This window comes from Bos indicus, chromosome X (genome assembly GCF_029378745.1).
Source record: "Bos indicus isolate NIAB-ARS_2022 breed Sahiwal x Tharparkar chromosome X, NIAB-ARS_B.indTharparkar_mat_pri_1.0, whole genome shotgun sequence".
NCBI lineage: Eukaryota > Metazoa > Chordata > Mammalia > Artiodactyla > Bovidae > Bos > Bos indicus.
The window spans coordinates 2,466,601-2,484,181 of NC_091789.1; the positions used below are offsets into that span (position 1 = coordinate 2,466,601).

Here is a 17,581-nt window from a genome sequence, read left to right on the forward strand (position 1 = left end):
TGTGTGTTCATTCATTTATATAAGTTTTGAGTGTTTTCTGTGCCCCAGGCACTGTTCTAGCCAGTGGATTTCCAGAGACCAATGAGATGACACATCTACCCCAGAGTTTCTCAACAGCAGCACTTTGGGATGAATAATTGTTTGTTGTGGAGGGAAAGGGAGACTGTTCTGTACATATTAGGAATGTTTAGCAGCATTCCTGGCTTTGACTCATTGGATGTCAGATCCCAACCCCCACCCACCCCTACCCCATCTTGGCAACCAAAAATGTCTCCAGACATCACCAAATGTCTAGGGGAATGGTACTAGGCACAATCACCACCCCTAAAGATTCATTGTTGCACCCTTATGGACTTTAGAAAATTAATGGACTACAAATTTTAATATTGATCCTACATTTTCCTTTGGGCTTCCCTGGTGGCTCAGCAGTAAAGAATCTGCCTGCAGTGCAGGAGACCTGGGTTCGATCCCTGGATCGGGACGATCTCCTGGAGCAGGGTAGGGCAACCAACTCCAGTATTCTTGCCTGGAGAATTCCATGGACAGGGAAGCCTGGTGGGCTACAGTTCATGGAGTTGCAAAGAGTCAGATACAACACAACTGAGTGACTATAACTAAGTATAGTTAGTAGCCCCCCACCCCCAAAAGTGACTTTTTAAGGAGAGTTTAAAAGCTGAAAAAAATAGTGAATACTATGGGGACAATAGGGCTTTCCAGGTGGCTCCGTGGTAAAAAATCTGCCTGCCAGTGCAGGAGATACAAGTTTGATTCCTGAGTTTGGAAGATCCCCTGGAGAAGGAAATGGCAACCCACCCCAGTATTCTTGCATGGAGAATCCCCATGCGCAGAGGAGTCTGGTGGGCTACAGTCCATGAGATTGCAAAGAGTCAGACACAACACGACTGAGTGACTATAACTAAGTATAGTTAGTAGCCCCCCACCCTCAAAAGCTACAGTCCATGGGGTCACAAGAGTCTGACACAGCTTAGCAACTAAACCACTACCACCACCCTCAAAAGTGGCGTTTTAAGGAGAGTTTAGAAGCTGAAAAAATAGTAAACACTATGGGGCAATAGGGCTTCCCAGTTGGTTCAGTAGTAAAGAATCTGCCTGCCAATGCAGGAGATGTGGGTTTGATTCCTGAGTTGGGAAGATCCCCTGGAGGAAGAAATAGCAACCGCTCCAATAATTCTTACCTGGAGAGTTCCATGAACAGAGGAACCTGGCAGGCTACAGTCCATGGGGTTGTGAAGAGTCAGACACAACTGACTGATGATGCATGCACACAGGGCTATATAGAGTGAGTCTTAAGACTCTAGGTATTAGTTTTTAAGTTCTAGGCCATTCAGGTAAATTAAGTGTCCAACATTAATGATACAGGGTATGGAGTTATGTGCTGGATCAGGACACAATCCCTGTCCTCAGTAACTTACATTTTAGTAGAATAAATTAGATGAACACAAAACTGAATGTAATAAGTTTTCAAATAAACTCTCAAACTATTACAGGAAAACAAGAGAGACTTTACTTTCTGCTTGAGGATAGGAATGGGGAAGGAGGAAGTAGCATCTGAACTGGTTCTTGATGGATGGATAAGATTTGGGCAGGCAGAGATGGAAGAGGAGAGGCATAAACAAAGGCGTGGAGATGAGGAATGTGTGGAATGTTTGACCATGAGTCTAGAAACCAAATTTAGGGCCAGATTATGGGAATGCCTCTTATGTCATGCTAAAACATCTGGTTTTTATTTTATAGTTGCTGTGAAAGGAATGAGTTTTTCGAAGCAGGAGGGTGATAGGAAACAAAGTTTTGATTCTCACTGTTCTTTTGCTCATTCCCTGTTTGCTGCCTCCTGAAACCCAGGGGGAAAAAAAACAGAGCTAGGTACTATAAATAGGTGCTATGGGAGCATATCAAGAGGTAGAAAACATGGGCCTTGCTTTCCAGGTGTAGAGAAAATATTTTATACAGAGTTAGCTCATGTACTACTCTGCATTTATTATATTCTAGTTCATATTATAATGAACAGTAAGACTGATAGGAGTTCAGAAGAGGAAGAGATTGTCTTCAGGTAAGGGCTGAGGGAAGGCTTAAGACTTTCAACCTTTTTTAACCCCTCTGATGGCGTAGGCCTTTTCACTTTGCATAGTTATCATTTGAAACCTTTACATTCACCTCATCTCGCGGTGCCCACTTGGGTCTGCACACTTTTAGCAGATAACCTTGCTTTCCATTGCTTGTAAGTGTCAGAGGCTGTGCTGTGCTAAGTTGTTTCAGTCATGTCTGACTCTTTGCGACCCTATGCACTTTAGCTGACCAGGCTCCTCTGTCCATGGGGATCCTCCAGGCAAGAATACTGGTGTGGGTTGCCATGCCCTGCTCCAGGGGATCTTCCCGACCCGGGGATAGAACCGGCGGCTCCTGCATTGCAGGTAGATTATTTACTGCTGAGCCACCAGGGAAGCCCATCAGAGGCTAAGAAGCCTAAATTCACTCCTTTCCGTCATCTCGAATTTCCCTCACTGCAAATTTTCATCTTTTACCTCTTTTTCATGTAATTCCTGAGAATTTAGTATTCTTTTTTTTTCCTGTCCAAAGTAGAATGGTATAAAGAACACTGGACTTTTGGAGAAAAACCTGGATTTCAGTTTTGACCTTGTAGTTTACTAGCTGTGGGACCTTGGGCAAAATTCTTAATGCCTCTGTCTCAGATTCCTGCTTTTGTATGGTTGTTATGCAGTTGCTGAGTCATGTGCATCTCTTTTGACCCCATGAACTGCAGTACACCAGGCTTCACTGTCCTTCACTATGTCCTGTAATTTGCTCAAACTCATATCCATTGAGTGTATTGAGTCCATTGAGTGATGCCATTCAACCGTCTCATCTGTTGCCCCCTTCTCTTCCTGCCCTCAATCTTTCTCAGCATCAGGGTCTTTTCCAGTGAGTTGGCTCTTCACATCAAGTGACCAAAGTATTGGAGCTTCAGCTTCAGCATCAGTCCTCCAATAAGTGCTCAGGGTTGATTTCCTTTAGGATTGACTGGTTTGATCTCCCAACAGTCCAAGGGACTCTCCAGAGTCATCTCCAACACCACAGTTTGAAAGCATCAATTCTTCTACAGTCAGCCATAAATGGTCCAATTCTCACATCTGTACATGACTACTGGAAAACCATAGCTTTGACTGTGTAGAACTTTGTCAGCAAAATGAAGTCTCTGTCTAGGTCTATCATAGCTTTTCTTCCAAGGAGCAAGTGTCTTTTAATTTCATGGCTGCAGTCACCATCCACTGTGATTTTGGAGCCTAAGAAAATAAAATCTGCCACTGTTTCCACTTTTCCCCCATCTATTTGCCATAAAGTGATGGGACCAGATGCCATGATCTTAGTGTTTGATGTTGTATTTTAAGCCAGCTTTTTCACTCTCTTTCACCTTCATCAAAAGGCTCTTTAGTTCCACTTCACTTTCTGCCATTAGAGTAGTATCATCTGCATATCTGAGGTTTTTGATATTTCTCCTTGCAGTCTTGACTGCAGCTTGTGATTCATCCAGCCTGTCATTTCACATGATGTACTCTGCATATAAGTTAAATAAGCAGAGTGACAATATACAGCCTTGTCCTACTCCTTTCTAAATTTTGAACCAGTCTGTTGTTCCATGTCTGGTTCTAACTGTCGCTTCTTGGCCTGCATATAGGTTTCTCAGGAGTCAGGTAAGGTGATCTGGTATTCCCATCTCCTTCAGAATTTTCCACAGTTTGCTGTGACCCACACAGTCAAAGGCTTTACCACAGTCAATGAAGCAGAAGTAGATGTTTTTCTGGGTGGAATTCCCTTGCTTTTTCTATGATCCAGTGGATGTTGGCAGTTGGATCTCTGGTTCCTCTGCCTTTTCTAAATCCATCTTATACATCTGAGATTTCTTGGTTCACATACTGTTTAAGGGTTTTGAACATTACCTTGCTAACATGTGGAATGAGTGCAATTGTGCAGTAGTTTGAACATTCTTTGGCATTGCCTTTCTTTGGGATTAGAATGAAAACACCTTTTCCAGTCCTGTGGCCATTGATGAGTTTTCCAAATTTGCTGACATGTTGAGTTCCACACTTTAACAGTATCATCTTTTAGGATTTGAAATAGCTCAGCTGGAATTCCATCACAGTCACTAACTTTGTTCGTAGTGATGCTTCCTAAGCCCCACTTGGCTTCACACTGCAGGATGTCTGGCTCTAGGTGAGTGACACCTTTGTAGTTATACGGGTTACTAAAACCCTTTTTGTACAGTTCTTCTGTGTATTATTGCCACTTCTTCTCAGTCTCTTGTTCTGTTAGGTCCTTGCTGTTTCTGTCCTTTATTGTGCCAATCTTTGCATGAAATGTTCCCTTGGTATCTCCAATTTTCTTGATGAGAACTCTAGTCTTTCCCATTCTGTTGATTTCCTCTGTTTCTTTGCATTGTTCACTTAAGAAGGCTTTGTTATCTCTCCTTGCTGTTCTCTAGAACTCTGCATTCAGTTGGTTATATCTTTCTCTTTCTCCTTTGCCTTTTGCTTCCCTTCTTTTCTCAGCTATTTGTAAGACCTCCTCAGACAACCATTTTTATTTTCTTGCATTTCTTTTTCTTTGGGATGGTTTTGGTCACCATTCACTATACAGTGTTACTAACCTCCATCCATAGTTCTTCAGGCACTCTGTCTACCAAATCTAATCCCTTGAGTCTATTTGTCACTTCCACTGTATAATAAGGGATGTGATTTAGGTCATACCTGAATGGTTTAGTGGTTTTCCCTACTTTCTTCAATTTGAGCCTGAATTTTGCAATAAGCACCTCATGATCTGAGCCGCAGTCAGCTCCAGGTCTTATTTTTGCTTATAGAGCTTCTCCATCTTTGACTGCAAAGATTATATAATCAGTCTGATTTCAGTATTGACCATCTGGTGATGTCCATGTATAGAGTCATCTCTTGTGTTGTTGGAAAAGGGTGTTCATTATGACCAATGTGTTTGCTTGACAAACTCTGTTAACCTTTGCCCTGCTTCATTTTGTACTCCAAGGCCAAACTTGACTATTACTCCAAGTATCTCTTGACTTTTGCATTCCTATCCCCTGTGATGATAAGGACATCTTTTTTTTTTTGGTGTTATTTCTAGGTCTTATAGGTCATCATAGAACAGTTCATCATCAGCTTCTTCAGCATTAGTGGTTGGGGCATAGGCTTGGTTTACTGTCATGTTGAATGATTTGCCTTGGAAACAAACAGAGATCATTCTGTCATTTTTGAGATTGCACCTAAGTACTGCATTTTGGACTCTTCTGTTGACTATGAGGGCTACACCATTTCTTTTAAGGGATTTTTGCCCACAGTAGTAGATATAATGGTCATCTGAGTTAAATTCTCCCATTCCTGTCCATTTTAGTTCACTGATTCCTAAAATGTTGATGTTTACTCTTACCATCTCCTGCTTGACCATGTCTAATTTACCTTGATTCATGGACCTAACATTCCAGATTCCCATGCAATATTGTTCTTTACAACATCAATCTATAACTTTCACCACAACACACATCCACAACTGGCATCATTTCTGCTTTGGCTCAGCCTCTTTATTCTTTCTGGAGCTATTTCTCTACTCTTATCCAGTAGCATATTAGACACTGAGCTGATGATGTGGGGCTCATCTTTCAGTGTCATATCTTTTTGCCTCTTCATACCGTTCATGGGGTTCTCGAGGCAAGGATACTGAACTGCTTTGCCATCCCCTTTTCCAGTGGACCACGGTTTGTCAGAACTCTTCACCATGACTCATCCATCTTGGGTGTCCTGCACTACATGGTCCAGAGCTTCATTGAATTACACAAGGCTATGATCCACATGATCATTTTGGTTAGCTTTCTGTGATTGTTTTTGTTCTGGAGGCTGTGAAATTGTAGTTTTTGCTTCTTCTATCTGCCTTCTGATGGATGAGCATAAGAGGGTTGTGCAAGCTTTCTGATGGGAGGGACTGGCTGTCTTGCTCTGATGGACAGGGACATGCTCAATAAATCTTTAATCCAATTTTCTGCTAATGGGTGGGGCTGCTTTTGTCGAAGGGAGATAATCTAGTTACCTCACAAAAGCTGTGTAAAGATTGAATAGAAAATGTGTGTACTGGATCTAATACACAGCAGACCCTCTTCTTCCAGAACTTATCTTCCTTTCCTTTGGCACATTCCCTTCAGCTTATAAAAATGCTGGAGCACTTTCTTGAACCCTCTTCCATGTGTAGCCAAGCTTTTTGAGAACATAGACTGTACTGGCTGTCCCTGTACCTCTTTTTTAAAAGATTTATTTGTTTGTTTTTGGTTGTGCTGGATCTTTGTCACTGCACACTGGCTTTCTCTAGTTGTGATGATCGGGAACTACTCTTCATTATATGCGCATTGCGGTTGCTTCTCTTGTTGTGGAGCACAGCCTCTAGGGCGCATGGACTTCAGTGGCTGTGGCATGTGAGCTCAGTAGTTGTGGTGCACTGCACAGGCCCACCTGCTCCACGGCATATGGGATCCTCCCAGGACAGGGACTGAACCCCGCATCCCCTGCACTGGCAGGCAGGCTCCTAACCACTAGACCACCCGTGATGCCCTTCACCTCTTATTCCTTCTTGAACCTACTATAATCTGGCTTCCATTACTGCTAAAGGACTCAGTGCTCAGTAACTACCTAATTCACAAATTAGATGGAGTCTAGTTAATATTTCTCTGGTGAAAGTAAGGTAGATCTAGGATAAAAATTTGAAGATTGACAAAAAAATCATATATAGAATATGCTGCAAAATCAAGGATGAATATTATTGAATGACATACTATCCAGTTCAACCTGGCACAAATTTGTAGTAAATCACATCAGGATAGTTTCATGAGACATTCTGTTAATTTTCTGGAGCCAAAGAATTGAGAAAGCAGAAGTCATTTATGGCTCTGTGGTAGAAAGATAAGTGAGTGGACTGGGAGATTTAATGTGTTAATGATGACAGGACTGAGTAGAAAATATATTTTCTTCTAAATATTGGTAGAAGTAACAGAACGCCTGCCTGTATTTTTCAACTATAGATAAGACATAAAAGGGGAAAAAGGCAAGATGAGCTGGGTATTTGAACTGTTGATGCTCCTGACATCTCTTTGCAGAGCAGGGCATTAGATGTAGTCTGTTTAAGAACTTTCATCTCTCTGGATCTACTAGCTTTTCATGTTCAGGCCTGAGTTCTGAGCTAAACAGCTTAAATTCTTATACAAGGTGGTTTTCATTCTCATAGCTTTGTTAACTAGACTCAAACCAGCAGGCTATTACTGCAACTAACTTGGCATAAATATGTAAATAAACTATGACATGAAGCATCTGAATATAAATTTAGGTTTAAACTTTTTTTTACAGGATTGATTGAATTTTTGTGATTACATGAACTAACACAGATTCCTTGTTATAATGATTAAGAGTACAGTTTCTGGAACCAAGCTCCCTACATTTATACCAGTTTCATCACTTACTAGCTTTGTAACCTTGAATAAATCTCTCTGACGTAGTTCCCTCATTTGTATACTGATGATAGTAAGAGTGCTGTCTTATAAGGTTGTTATAAAGATTAAAACACATAAAGTGGTAAGAACATTGCCTGGCACATAGTAAGTAAAATATAAATGATTAGCTAATATTATGTTCTTGAAAATCATTTCACTGTTTTTTTTTTGTATTTTATTTTATTTATTTTTATTTTTTACTTTACAATATTGTATTGGTTTTGCCATACATCAACATGAATCTGCCACGGGTGTACACGTGTTCCCAATCCTGAACCCCCCTCCCACCTCCCTCTTCATACCATCCCTCTGGGTCATCCCAGTGCACCAGCCCCAAGCTTCCTGTATCCTGCATCGAACCTAGACTGGCGATTCATTTCTTATATGATATTATACATGTTTCAATGCCATTCTCCTAAATCATCCCCTCCTCCCTCTCCCACAGAGTCCAAAAGACTGTTCTATACATCTGTGTCTCTTGCTGTCTCGCATACAGGGTTATCGTTACCATCTTTCTAAATTCTGCTTTTTAACCTTTCATCAGATTATTGAAAGTATTATTGAGGAGAGTCAGAAAGTAATACAGCTTGAAGATGATTCTTTGGATTCCAAAGGAAAAGGACAATCTGATCAGGCTACTGCCAGTCCTGTCACAGCTGGAACAGAACTTAGCAATATACCTGGACTGTTAGCCATAGATCAAGTACTGCAGGAAGATTCCCAGAAGGCAGAGAGTCAGGATGTATCTGAAGAAACTGAATTAGAATCAAAACAGTGTTTTCCTTCTGATGACACATGTGAGAAGCCAGTAGATGAAACCACAAAGTTAACCGAAATAAGTTCAACTGCACAGCTTAATGTGCCTGAAACTGTAACAGAAGTGTTGAACAAGGAAGAAGTGGAAGTCAAAGAAAGTGATGTTCTAGAATCTGCATCCTCACACTCCTTATCTACAAAAGATTTTGCTGTAGTGGAAGAAGTTGCACCTGCCAAACCGCCAAGACAGCTTACTCCAGAACCTGATATAGTAGCTAGTACAAAGAAGCCTGTTCCAGCACGCCCACCCCCTCCAGCTAACTTCCCACCTCCTAGGCCCCCACCTCCATCTCGACCTGCTCCACCACCAAGAAAAAAGAAGAGTGAATTGGAGTTTGAGGCTCTTAAGACACCTGATCTAGATGGTAAGTATTAATTGAGAAACAACTATCTTTGTGGGGAGTTTGGGGAGTTGAAACTTGACCTTTCTGATTTTTTTTTTTCAATTTATGCTGTATTTAGGCAATGGCAACCCACTCCAGTACTCTTGCCTGGAAAATCCCATGGACGGAGGAGCCTGGTGGGCTACAGTCCCTGGGGTCGCTAAGAGTTGGGCACGACTGAGCGACTTCAATTTCACTTTTCACTTTCATGCATTGGAGAAGGAAATGGCAACCCACTCCAGTGTTCTTGCCTGGAGAATCCCAGGGACAGGGGAGCCTGGTGGGCTTCCATCTATGGGGTTGCACAGAGTCGGACACGACTGAAGCGACTTAGCAGCAGCAGCCGTAACCACATTGATGACCAAGTTATAAAATGTATTTTAGTAACAGAAAGCCAAAATGTTTACATTGGTATTGTTACATTATTGTAATTAAACATTTCAGCAGACTTTCAAATCTGTTACCATTGGAGAGCCAGAGTGGCACAGTAAAAAGAACATAGGATTTGGACTTAGGATTTGAATTCAAGCCCCAGATCTCTTCATGTATAAGGTGTATAGCCTTGAGGAATTTAAATAACTTACTTGAACCCTGGTTTCCCCTTATATAAAAAGAGAGTAATGAAACCACTTTTCTCATAGAATTGTTCTAAGAATCAGATAAAGATTTAAGCACTTCTAAGCTATGAATAAGGTCATATAAGTGTTGGTTGTTGTTGTTATTATTATATTATTATTTTTGCAGTTCCCAAAGAGAATATTACATCTGATACTCTCCTAACTACAAACATGGCTTCAGAGAGTACAGTCAAAGATTCTCAGCCTTCTCTTGATTTGGCAAGTGCTACCAGTGGAGATAAAATAGTTACTGCCCAGGTTGGTGAATATGTGTTATATTTGATACAGGCTCTCAACTTTCTGCAACTAACTGGTTTGTTGATTGTTGAACCTTCTTTCTTCTCCAGGCCAAATATTTCCTTGTCTCCAAAACCTGGCTACCATATCCCTTGTCCAGCTCTGCTACTAAGTAGCGGACTGATTCTAGCAACCTATTTAACATCTGAGTCTGAAATGGCTCATTGATCAAATTTGGGGAAAACCTTCCTTGAAGGTTTCTTGCAAGATTGAAATGAGCTAAAGTATGCCAGGTACCTGGTATGTGTGTTCAAAAAGTGACAGATGCTGCTATATGTAGTATTTATTAAAAAAAGCAACTACCGTCTTCATTTACCTGACTTACAATGGTCAAAGGACTTCCCAGGTGGTGCTAGTGGTGAAGAACTTGCCTGCCAATGCAGGAGACATAAGGGATGAGGCTTCTATCCCTAGGTCAGAAAGATCTCCTGGAGGAGGGTATGGCAACCCACTACAGTATTCTTGTCTGGAGAATCCCATGAACCGAGGACTGTAGGGTCGCAAAGAGTCATACACAACTGAAGCGACTTAACACACACACACACACACATAGTGGTCAGATTGGGAACGTTAATTTTTTTGTAATTTCATTTTCCTAATCATGAAAAAAAAAAAAAAAACCTTCATACAGTAGACTATACATCCATATATGAGGCAATATAGAAAGAACTTGATAACATGAATTTCTACCTCTGCCAAATTCTGGGATTGAAGGGTTACTTATGTGGTAGCTCTGATGGGGCAGGTTGGCAGACTGGAAGATATTATCATACTAAGTGAAGTAAGTCAAATAGAGAAAGACAAATATCATATGATATTGCTTATATGCAGAATCTTAAAAAGTTATACAAATGAATTTATTTACAGAACAGAAACAGACTTAGAGAATTGAACTTATGATAACCAGGGGTGGGGGAAAAGAGTAGGTGAGGTAGACTGAGAGTTTGGAATTGACGTATACACACTACCATATTTAAAATAGATAATCAACAAGGACCTATTGTATAGCACTGGGAACTCTGCTCAATATTCTGTAATAACCTAAATGAGAAAAGAACTTGAAAAAGAAGAGCTACGTGTATATGTATAACTGAATCACTTTGCTATATACCTGAAACTGACACAACATTGTTAATCAACTATACTTCAATATAAAAAATTTTTATTTTGTTAAAAAATCAAGGATTCTGTGGCCACTGAACTTGCAATAAAATTCAAATCACACATACACACAAAAAGACACAATGGTCTTTTCATAGCCTTAGAGCAGAGGTCAATAGTGGCCTCATTTTATAGGGTCCTCAAGCTAAAAATGGTCTTTGTACTTTTAAAGCATTGTGTTTTTTTTTTTTTTTAAAAGAATATGCAACAGACACTATATGTGAAGCAAAACACTTAAAATCTTTACTATCTGGCTGTACGGGAAGAAGTTTGCCAACCCCTGCCCTCAGGACATCCATGTGTATAGTCCTGATTAATGGCAAATTTTACTAGCAGAGGACTGATTTTGGACCAAGTTCAAATAGAACATTTATTTGCTTTCAAGACTACTCAGACATTATTTCATGAGCAGCAACACTTTTGGTACCTAATGTTTTTTAGCATGATGGGAATAATAAAAGACTGAAATGGAATGTTCTATTTAAATTTTCAGTAGGCTCCATTATCTGTATTATGGAATTCTTTAGAACTGTGTGTGGTAATGAATAATTGAATATTTATAAAAACTGACTCAGTCTACTTTCTGTTTATAAAATTATAATTTCAGGAAAATGGAAAAGCACCTGATGGGCAGACAATAGCCGGTGAAGTGATGGGCCCTCAGAGACCTAGATCCAACTCTGGGAGAGAGCTTACTGATGAGGTATAATTAAATTTTTTTTGTTTGTTCTTGAAAATATAAAATATAAAGATCATAGTGAGAAGATGAAAAAATTCCAGAGATGAATGGTGATGGTGGTTGCACGGCAATGTAAAGGTAGTTGATGCCACTGAACTATACAATTAAAAGGGGTTATAATGATAAATTTGTATTATATATATTTTACTGTGATCAAAAAATAAGTTTATTGCTATTAGGCAAAAAATCATATTGTAAAAGAAAAAATGAAAATTGAAGATTGTCTTAGTTTTTGTTTTTTTAATGTGCTGGAAGTTTAACTCTGACTTAAACTTGCCCTTTCACACAATTATGCTATGCTATGCTATGCTAAGTCACTTCAGTCGTGTCCGACTCTGTGCGACCCCATAGACGGCAGCCCACCAGGCTCCCCCGTCCCTGGGATTCTCCAGGCAAGAACACTGGAGTAGATTGCCATTTCCTTCTCCAATGCATGAAAGTAAAAAGTGAAAGTGAAGTTGCTCAGTCATGTCTGACTCTTAGCAACTCCATGGACTGCAGCCTACCAGGCTCCTCCATCCATGGGATTTTCCAGGCAAGAGTACTGGAGTGGGGTGCCATTGCCTTCTCCTCACACAATTATATGGTAGAATAAATGTATTGAAAGCCAAGGCCTATGTTTCATAGGAAGTGGGCTTAAAAGGAACTTGATATTATAGACATGTGTCTTTATACATGTTAGATGATGTATAGTATATACAAGCTCAATGCTTGATTCTTAACTTACAATTTAGTATATATTGGTTGGCTAATTTATTCAGAATGAAACTTTGAAGCAAAATCTTAGTTTTTGTTTCTTTTAAACAATGCATTTTTTAAAAAATTATTGTACCTTGGAAAACAGTTTTGTAGTTCCTCAAAATATTAAACATTGAGTTACCATGTTTAATATTAGATACAAATAGATTTAAGGGACTAGATCTGATAGATAGAGTGCCTGATGAACTATGGACAGAGGTTCATGACATTGTACAGGAGACAGGGATCAAGACCATCCCCATGGAAAAGAAATGCAAAAAAGCAAAATGACTGTCTGGGGAGACCTTACAAACAGCTGTGAAAAGAAGAGAAGCGAAAAGCAAAGGAGAAAAGAAAAGATATAAGCATCTGAATGCAGAGTTCCAAAGAATAGCGAGAACAGATAAGAAAGGCTTCCTCAGCCATCAATGCAAAGAAATAGAGGAAAACAACAGAATGGGAAAGACTAGAGATTTCTTCAAGAAAATTAGAGATACCAAGGGAATATTTCATGCAGAGATGGGCTCAATAAAGGACAGAAATGGTATGGACCTAGCAGAAGCAGAAGATATTAAGAAGATGTGGCAAGAATACACAGAAGAACTATACAAAATCTTCACGACCCAGACAATCACGATGGTATGATCACTCACCTAGAGCCAGACATCCTGGAATGGGAAGTCAAGTGGGCCTTAGAAAGCATCACTACAAACAAAGCTTGTGGAGGTGATGGAATTCCAATTGAGCTATTTCAAATCCTGAAAGATGATGCTGTGAAAGTGTGTTGCACTCAATATGCCAGCAAATTTGGAAAACTCAGTAGTGGCCACAGGACTGGAAAAGGTAAGTTTTAACTCCAATCCCAAAGAAAGGCAATGCCAAAGAATGCTCAAACTACCACACAATTGCACTCATCTCACACGCTAGTAAAGTACTGCTCAAAATTCTCCAAGCCAGGCTTCAGCAGTACGTGAACCGTGAACTTCCAGATGTTCAAGCTGGTTTTAGAAAAGGCAGAGGAACCAGAGATCAAATTGCCAACATCCGCTGGATCATCGAAAAAGCAAGAGAGTTCCAGAAAAACATATTTCTGCTTTATTGACTATGCCAAAGCGTTTGACTGTGTGGATCACAATAAACTGTGGAAAATTCTGAAAGAGATGGGAATACCAGACCACCTGAACTGCCTCTTGAGAAACCTATATGCAGGTCAGGAAGCAACAGTTAGAACTGGACATGGAACAACAGACTGATTCCAAATAGGAAAAGGAGTATGTCAAGGCTGTATATTGTCACCCTGTTTATTTAACTTATATGCAGAGTACATCATGAGAAACGCTGGGCTGGAAGAAGCACAAGCTGGAATCAAGATTCCCAGGAGAAATATCAATAACCTCAGATATGCAGATGACACCACCCTTATGGCAGAAAGTGAAGAGGAACTCAAAAGCCTCTTGATGAAAGTGAAAAAGGAGAGTGAAAAAGTTGGCCTAAAGCTCAACATTCAGAAAATGAAGATCATGGCATCTGGTCCCATCACTTCATGGGAAATAGATGGGGAAACAGTGGAAACAGTGTCAGACTTTATTTTTGGGGGCTCCAAAATCACTGCAGATGGTGACTGCCGCCGTGAAATGAAAAGACGCTTACTCCTTGGAAGGAAAGTTATGACCAACCTAGATAGCATATTGAAAAGCAGAGACATAACTTTGCCAACAAAGGTCCGTCTAGTCAAGGCTGTGGTTTTTCCAGTGATCATATATGGCTGTGAGAGTTGGACTGTGAAGAAAGCTGAGCACCGAAGAATTGATGCTTTTGAACTGTGGTGTTGTAGAAGACTCTTGAGAGTCCCTTGGACTGCAAGGAGATCCATCCAGTCCATTCTAAAGGAGATCAGCCCTGGGTGTTCTTTGGAAGGAATGATACTAAAGCTGAAACTCCAGTATTTTGGCCACCTCATGCAAAGAGTTGACTCATTGGAAAAGACTCTGATGCTGGGAGGGATTGGGGGCAGGAGGAAAAGGGGACGTCTGAGGATGAGATGCATGGATGACATCACCGACTCAATGGACGTGAGTTTGAGTGAACTCCGGGAGTTGGTGGTGGACAGGGAGGCCTGGCATGCTGCGATTCATGGGGTCGCAAAGAGTCAGATACGACTGAGCAACTGAACTGAATTGAACTGAACTGAGTTACCATGACCCAGCAATACCACTCCTATGTATACAGCAAAGTGAAATGAAAACATGTCCACACAAAAAATGTACATAGGTGTTCATAACTAGCTAAAGTGTGGAAACAATACAAATGTCTGATAAAGAGATAAATAAAATGTAGTATATCCATCCATGTGGACTATATTTTGGCAATTAAAAAGAATGAGCTTCTGATACATGCCATAACACAAATGAACCTTGAAAGCATGATGCTAAGTGAAAGAAGCCAATCACAAAAGACTACATACTATATAATATAATTTATATGAAATGCCCAGAATAGGCAATTACATAGAGGAAAAAAGTAGATTAGTGGTTGCCAGGAACTGGGAGGAAAAGGGAATAAGGTATGACAGCTAATGGATATAGGGGTTTCTCTTGAGGGAGGCAGAAATGTTCTAAATTTAGATGATGGTGGTAGTTGTACAACTTTGTGAGTGTACTAAAAACTGTTGAATTATATATTAAATGTGTACAGTATGTGGTGTGGGAATTGTATCTCACTAAAAATGTTTATAAAATTATTGCACACAGTACTGAATGTATCTAGAAAATTCTTAGCTTAAATATTTTAGGATTTTGTGGACTCAAAAAGATAATTAAATTATAGGTATTCTTGGTATTATTTTTTACTTCAGGAAATTTTAGCCAGTGTAATGATTAAAAACCTAGATACTGGAGAAGAAATACCTTTGAGTCTTGCAGAAGAGAAACTGCCAACGGGTATTAATCCTCTCACTCTACACATCATGAGAAGGACTAAGGAATATGTAAGGTATGGCCTAATGTTATTATTCATCATTTGTAGTATTTCATTCAAAGTGGTGAAGAGTTCTGTTTATGAACTGTGAGAGTCCCTAATTTGGTTTCATTCAGTGTTCTTTTTTTAAAGTTAGAATTAAAATAGAGTCAATTAATGTATATATTCTTAAACTTTGTGCCCTCTTTTTGAAAACAAGTTCTTTTTTAAGATTCCACATTTAAGTGATATCATAAAGTATTTGTCTTTTTGTGTCTGATTTATTTCATTTAGTTTAATGTTCCCAAGGTCTATTCATATTGTCACAAGTGGCTGGATTTCCTTCCTTTTTATGGCTGAATAACATTCCTGTGTGTATCACATTTTCTTCATTTAACTTTGTTCTCTGTTATAACTGTGCAGTTACTTGGGGGGAAATATATATCTTAGTTCAGTTCAGTTCAGTTGCTCAGTTGTGTCTGACTCTTTACGACCCCATGGACCGCAGCATGCCAGGCCTCCCTGTCCATCACCAACTCCCAGAGTTTACCCAAACTCATGTCCATTGAATCAGTGATACCATCCAACCATCTCATTCTCTGTAGTCCCCTTCTCCTGACTTCAATCTTTCCCAGCATCAGGGTCTTTTCAAATGAGTCAGCTCTTCGCATGAGGTGGCCAAAGTATTGGAGTTTCAGCTTCAACATCGAACGCTCAGGACCGAGGGATGGGGGTGCCTGGTGAGCTGCCGTCTGTGGGGATGCACAGAGTCGGACACAACTGAAGTGACTTAGCAGCAGCAGATAGCAGATTCAAAAGCAGAGACATTACTTTGCCAACAAAGGTCCGTCTAGTCAAGGCTATGGGGCAAAGTAATGTCTCTGCTTTTGAATATGCTATCTAGGTTGGTCATAACTTTCCTTCCAAGGAGTAAGTGTCTTTTAGTATCATGGCTGCAGTCACCATCTTCAGTGATTTTGGAACCCCCAAAAATAAAGTCTGACACTGTTTCCACTGTTTCCCCATCTATTTGCCATGAAGTGATGGGACCGGATTCCATGGTATATCTTAAATATCATACTATTTGGTTTGTCTTCTTTTAAAATGATTTATATTATTCTAGAGACAATATTAAAACATAAAAGGCTAAAAAGCCATGTGGGATAAATACCTGATCTTCTGAAACCTAGCTTTAAGGATCAGAAATTTATACATAATTGTATTGTCTTTTTAGGGTCAGACAGTCTTTAGAGTGAAATGATTGACTTTACTGTGAGAAATATGTAGACCCAAGAAATAATTTCTTTGAAACCAAAGCTTTCACATGATGTGCCTGATAAGTAAGGAGGGAGATATTTACAAGTTAATTTGTCATTTCTGCACAGCATGTTTTACCCAGCACAATGCCTTTTTTGTGTTCGTTTTTTCATAAATTCCTGAATTGCATTTGTTTATGTTTTATGCATTGTACCATCTTTCAAGTCTTTTAATTCTCAGGGTCATTTAAATTAAACTTACATAAAGCGTGTAAACATTTTTTTTCTTAACACTGATTAGTTAATTGTATAGTAAGTATACATAGAGATTTTTGAGAAGTTTTGAGAAATGGCTTCTTTTAAAATGACTTCTTCTTGTAGTAATGATGCAGCACAGTCAGACGATGAAGAGAAGTTACAGTCTCAACAAACAGATACTGATGGTGGACGGTTAAAACAGAAAACGTGAGTTACATCCAATTTCTTCATTTCAGGCTTCTGTTATCTATTACTATATGTGTGTGTGTGTGTGTGTGTGTGTGTGTGTGTGTGTGTGTGTGTGTGTATGTGTTTTATGTATGATAACTTTCATATTGTTTTAAATCTATGCTCTGGCCAGTTTGTTTATCCATCTACCACCACCACTCCCTGCCCTCAGGCAATGGATTATGAGTTCCTTGAGGCTGTCTTGGTCATTTTTATAGCATCTGACATACAGTAAATTATCAATACATTTTGCTTCATGCTTGTATTATTTTTCTGATGATAGATAGGTACCAGAAGTGTTGGTAGAAGAACATGAATTGTTCTTGAAGTTGCTTTTCCATTTCACATCATCTCTCCAAATCCTATTTGTCTTTCTAAACTCAACTACATGACACTCTTCCTGACCACTCCAGTTCATAATAGATTTTCCTGTTCTCAATTTCAATGACAGCTATAGTCTATATACCATACATTTGCTATTTATATTATCTTAAATTGTTTTCTGATTTAAAAAATAAAATAAATACATGTTAAACAACTAGACCATAAGAATTGATGCTTTTGAACGTTGGTGTTGAAGA

At 39.5% G+C, this 17,581-nt stretch overlaps 1 protein-coding gene across 1 annotated transcript in view; it reads left to right on the forward strand.

Moving 5' to 3' along the window:
* WDR44 (WD repeat domain 44) overlaps positions 1-17,581 on the forward strand; it is a 93,383-nt gene that overhangs the window by 36,479 nt on the left and 39,323 nt on the right. Inside the window, exons 4-8 of the mRNA XM_070784337.1 lie at positions 8,097-8,733; positions 9,496-9,626; positions 11,434-11,529; positions 15,158-15,294; positions 16,896-16,979. Coding sequence (XP_070640438.1) covers positions 8,097-8,733; positions 9,496-9,626; positions 11,434-11,529; positions 15,158-15,294; positions 16,896-16,979 — 1,085 coding nt within the window. The remainder of the gene's footprint in view (positions 1-8,096; positions 8,734-9,495; positions 9,627-11,433; positions 11,530-15,157; positions 15,295-16,895; positions 16,980-17,581) is intronic.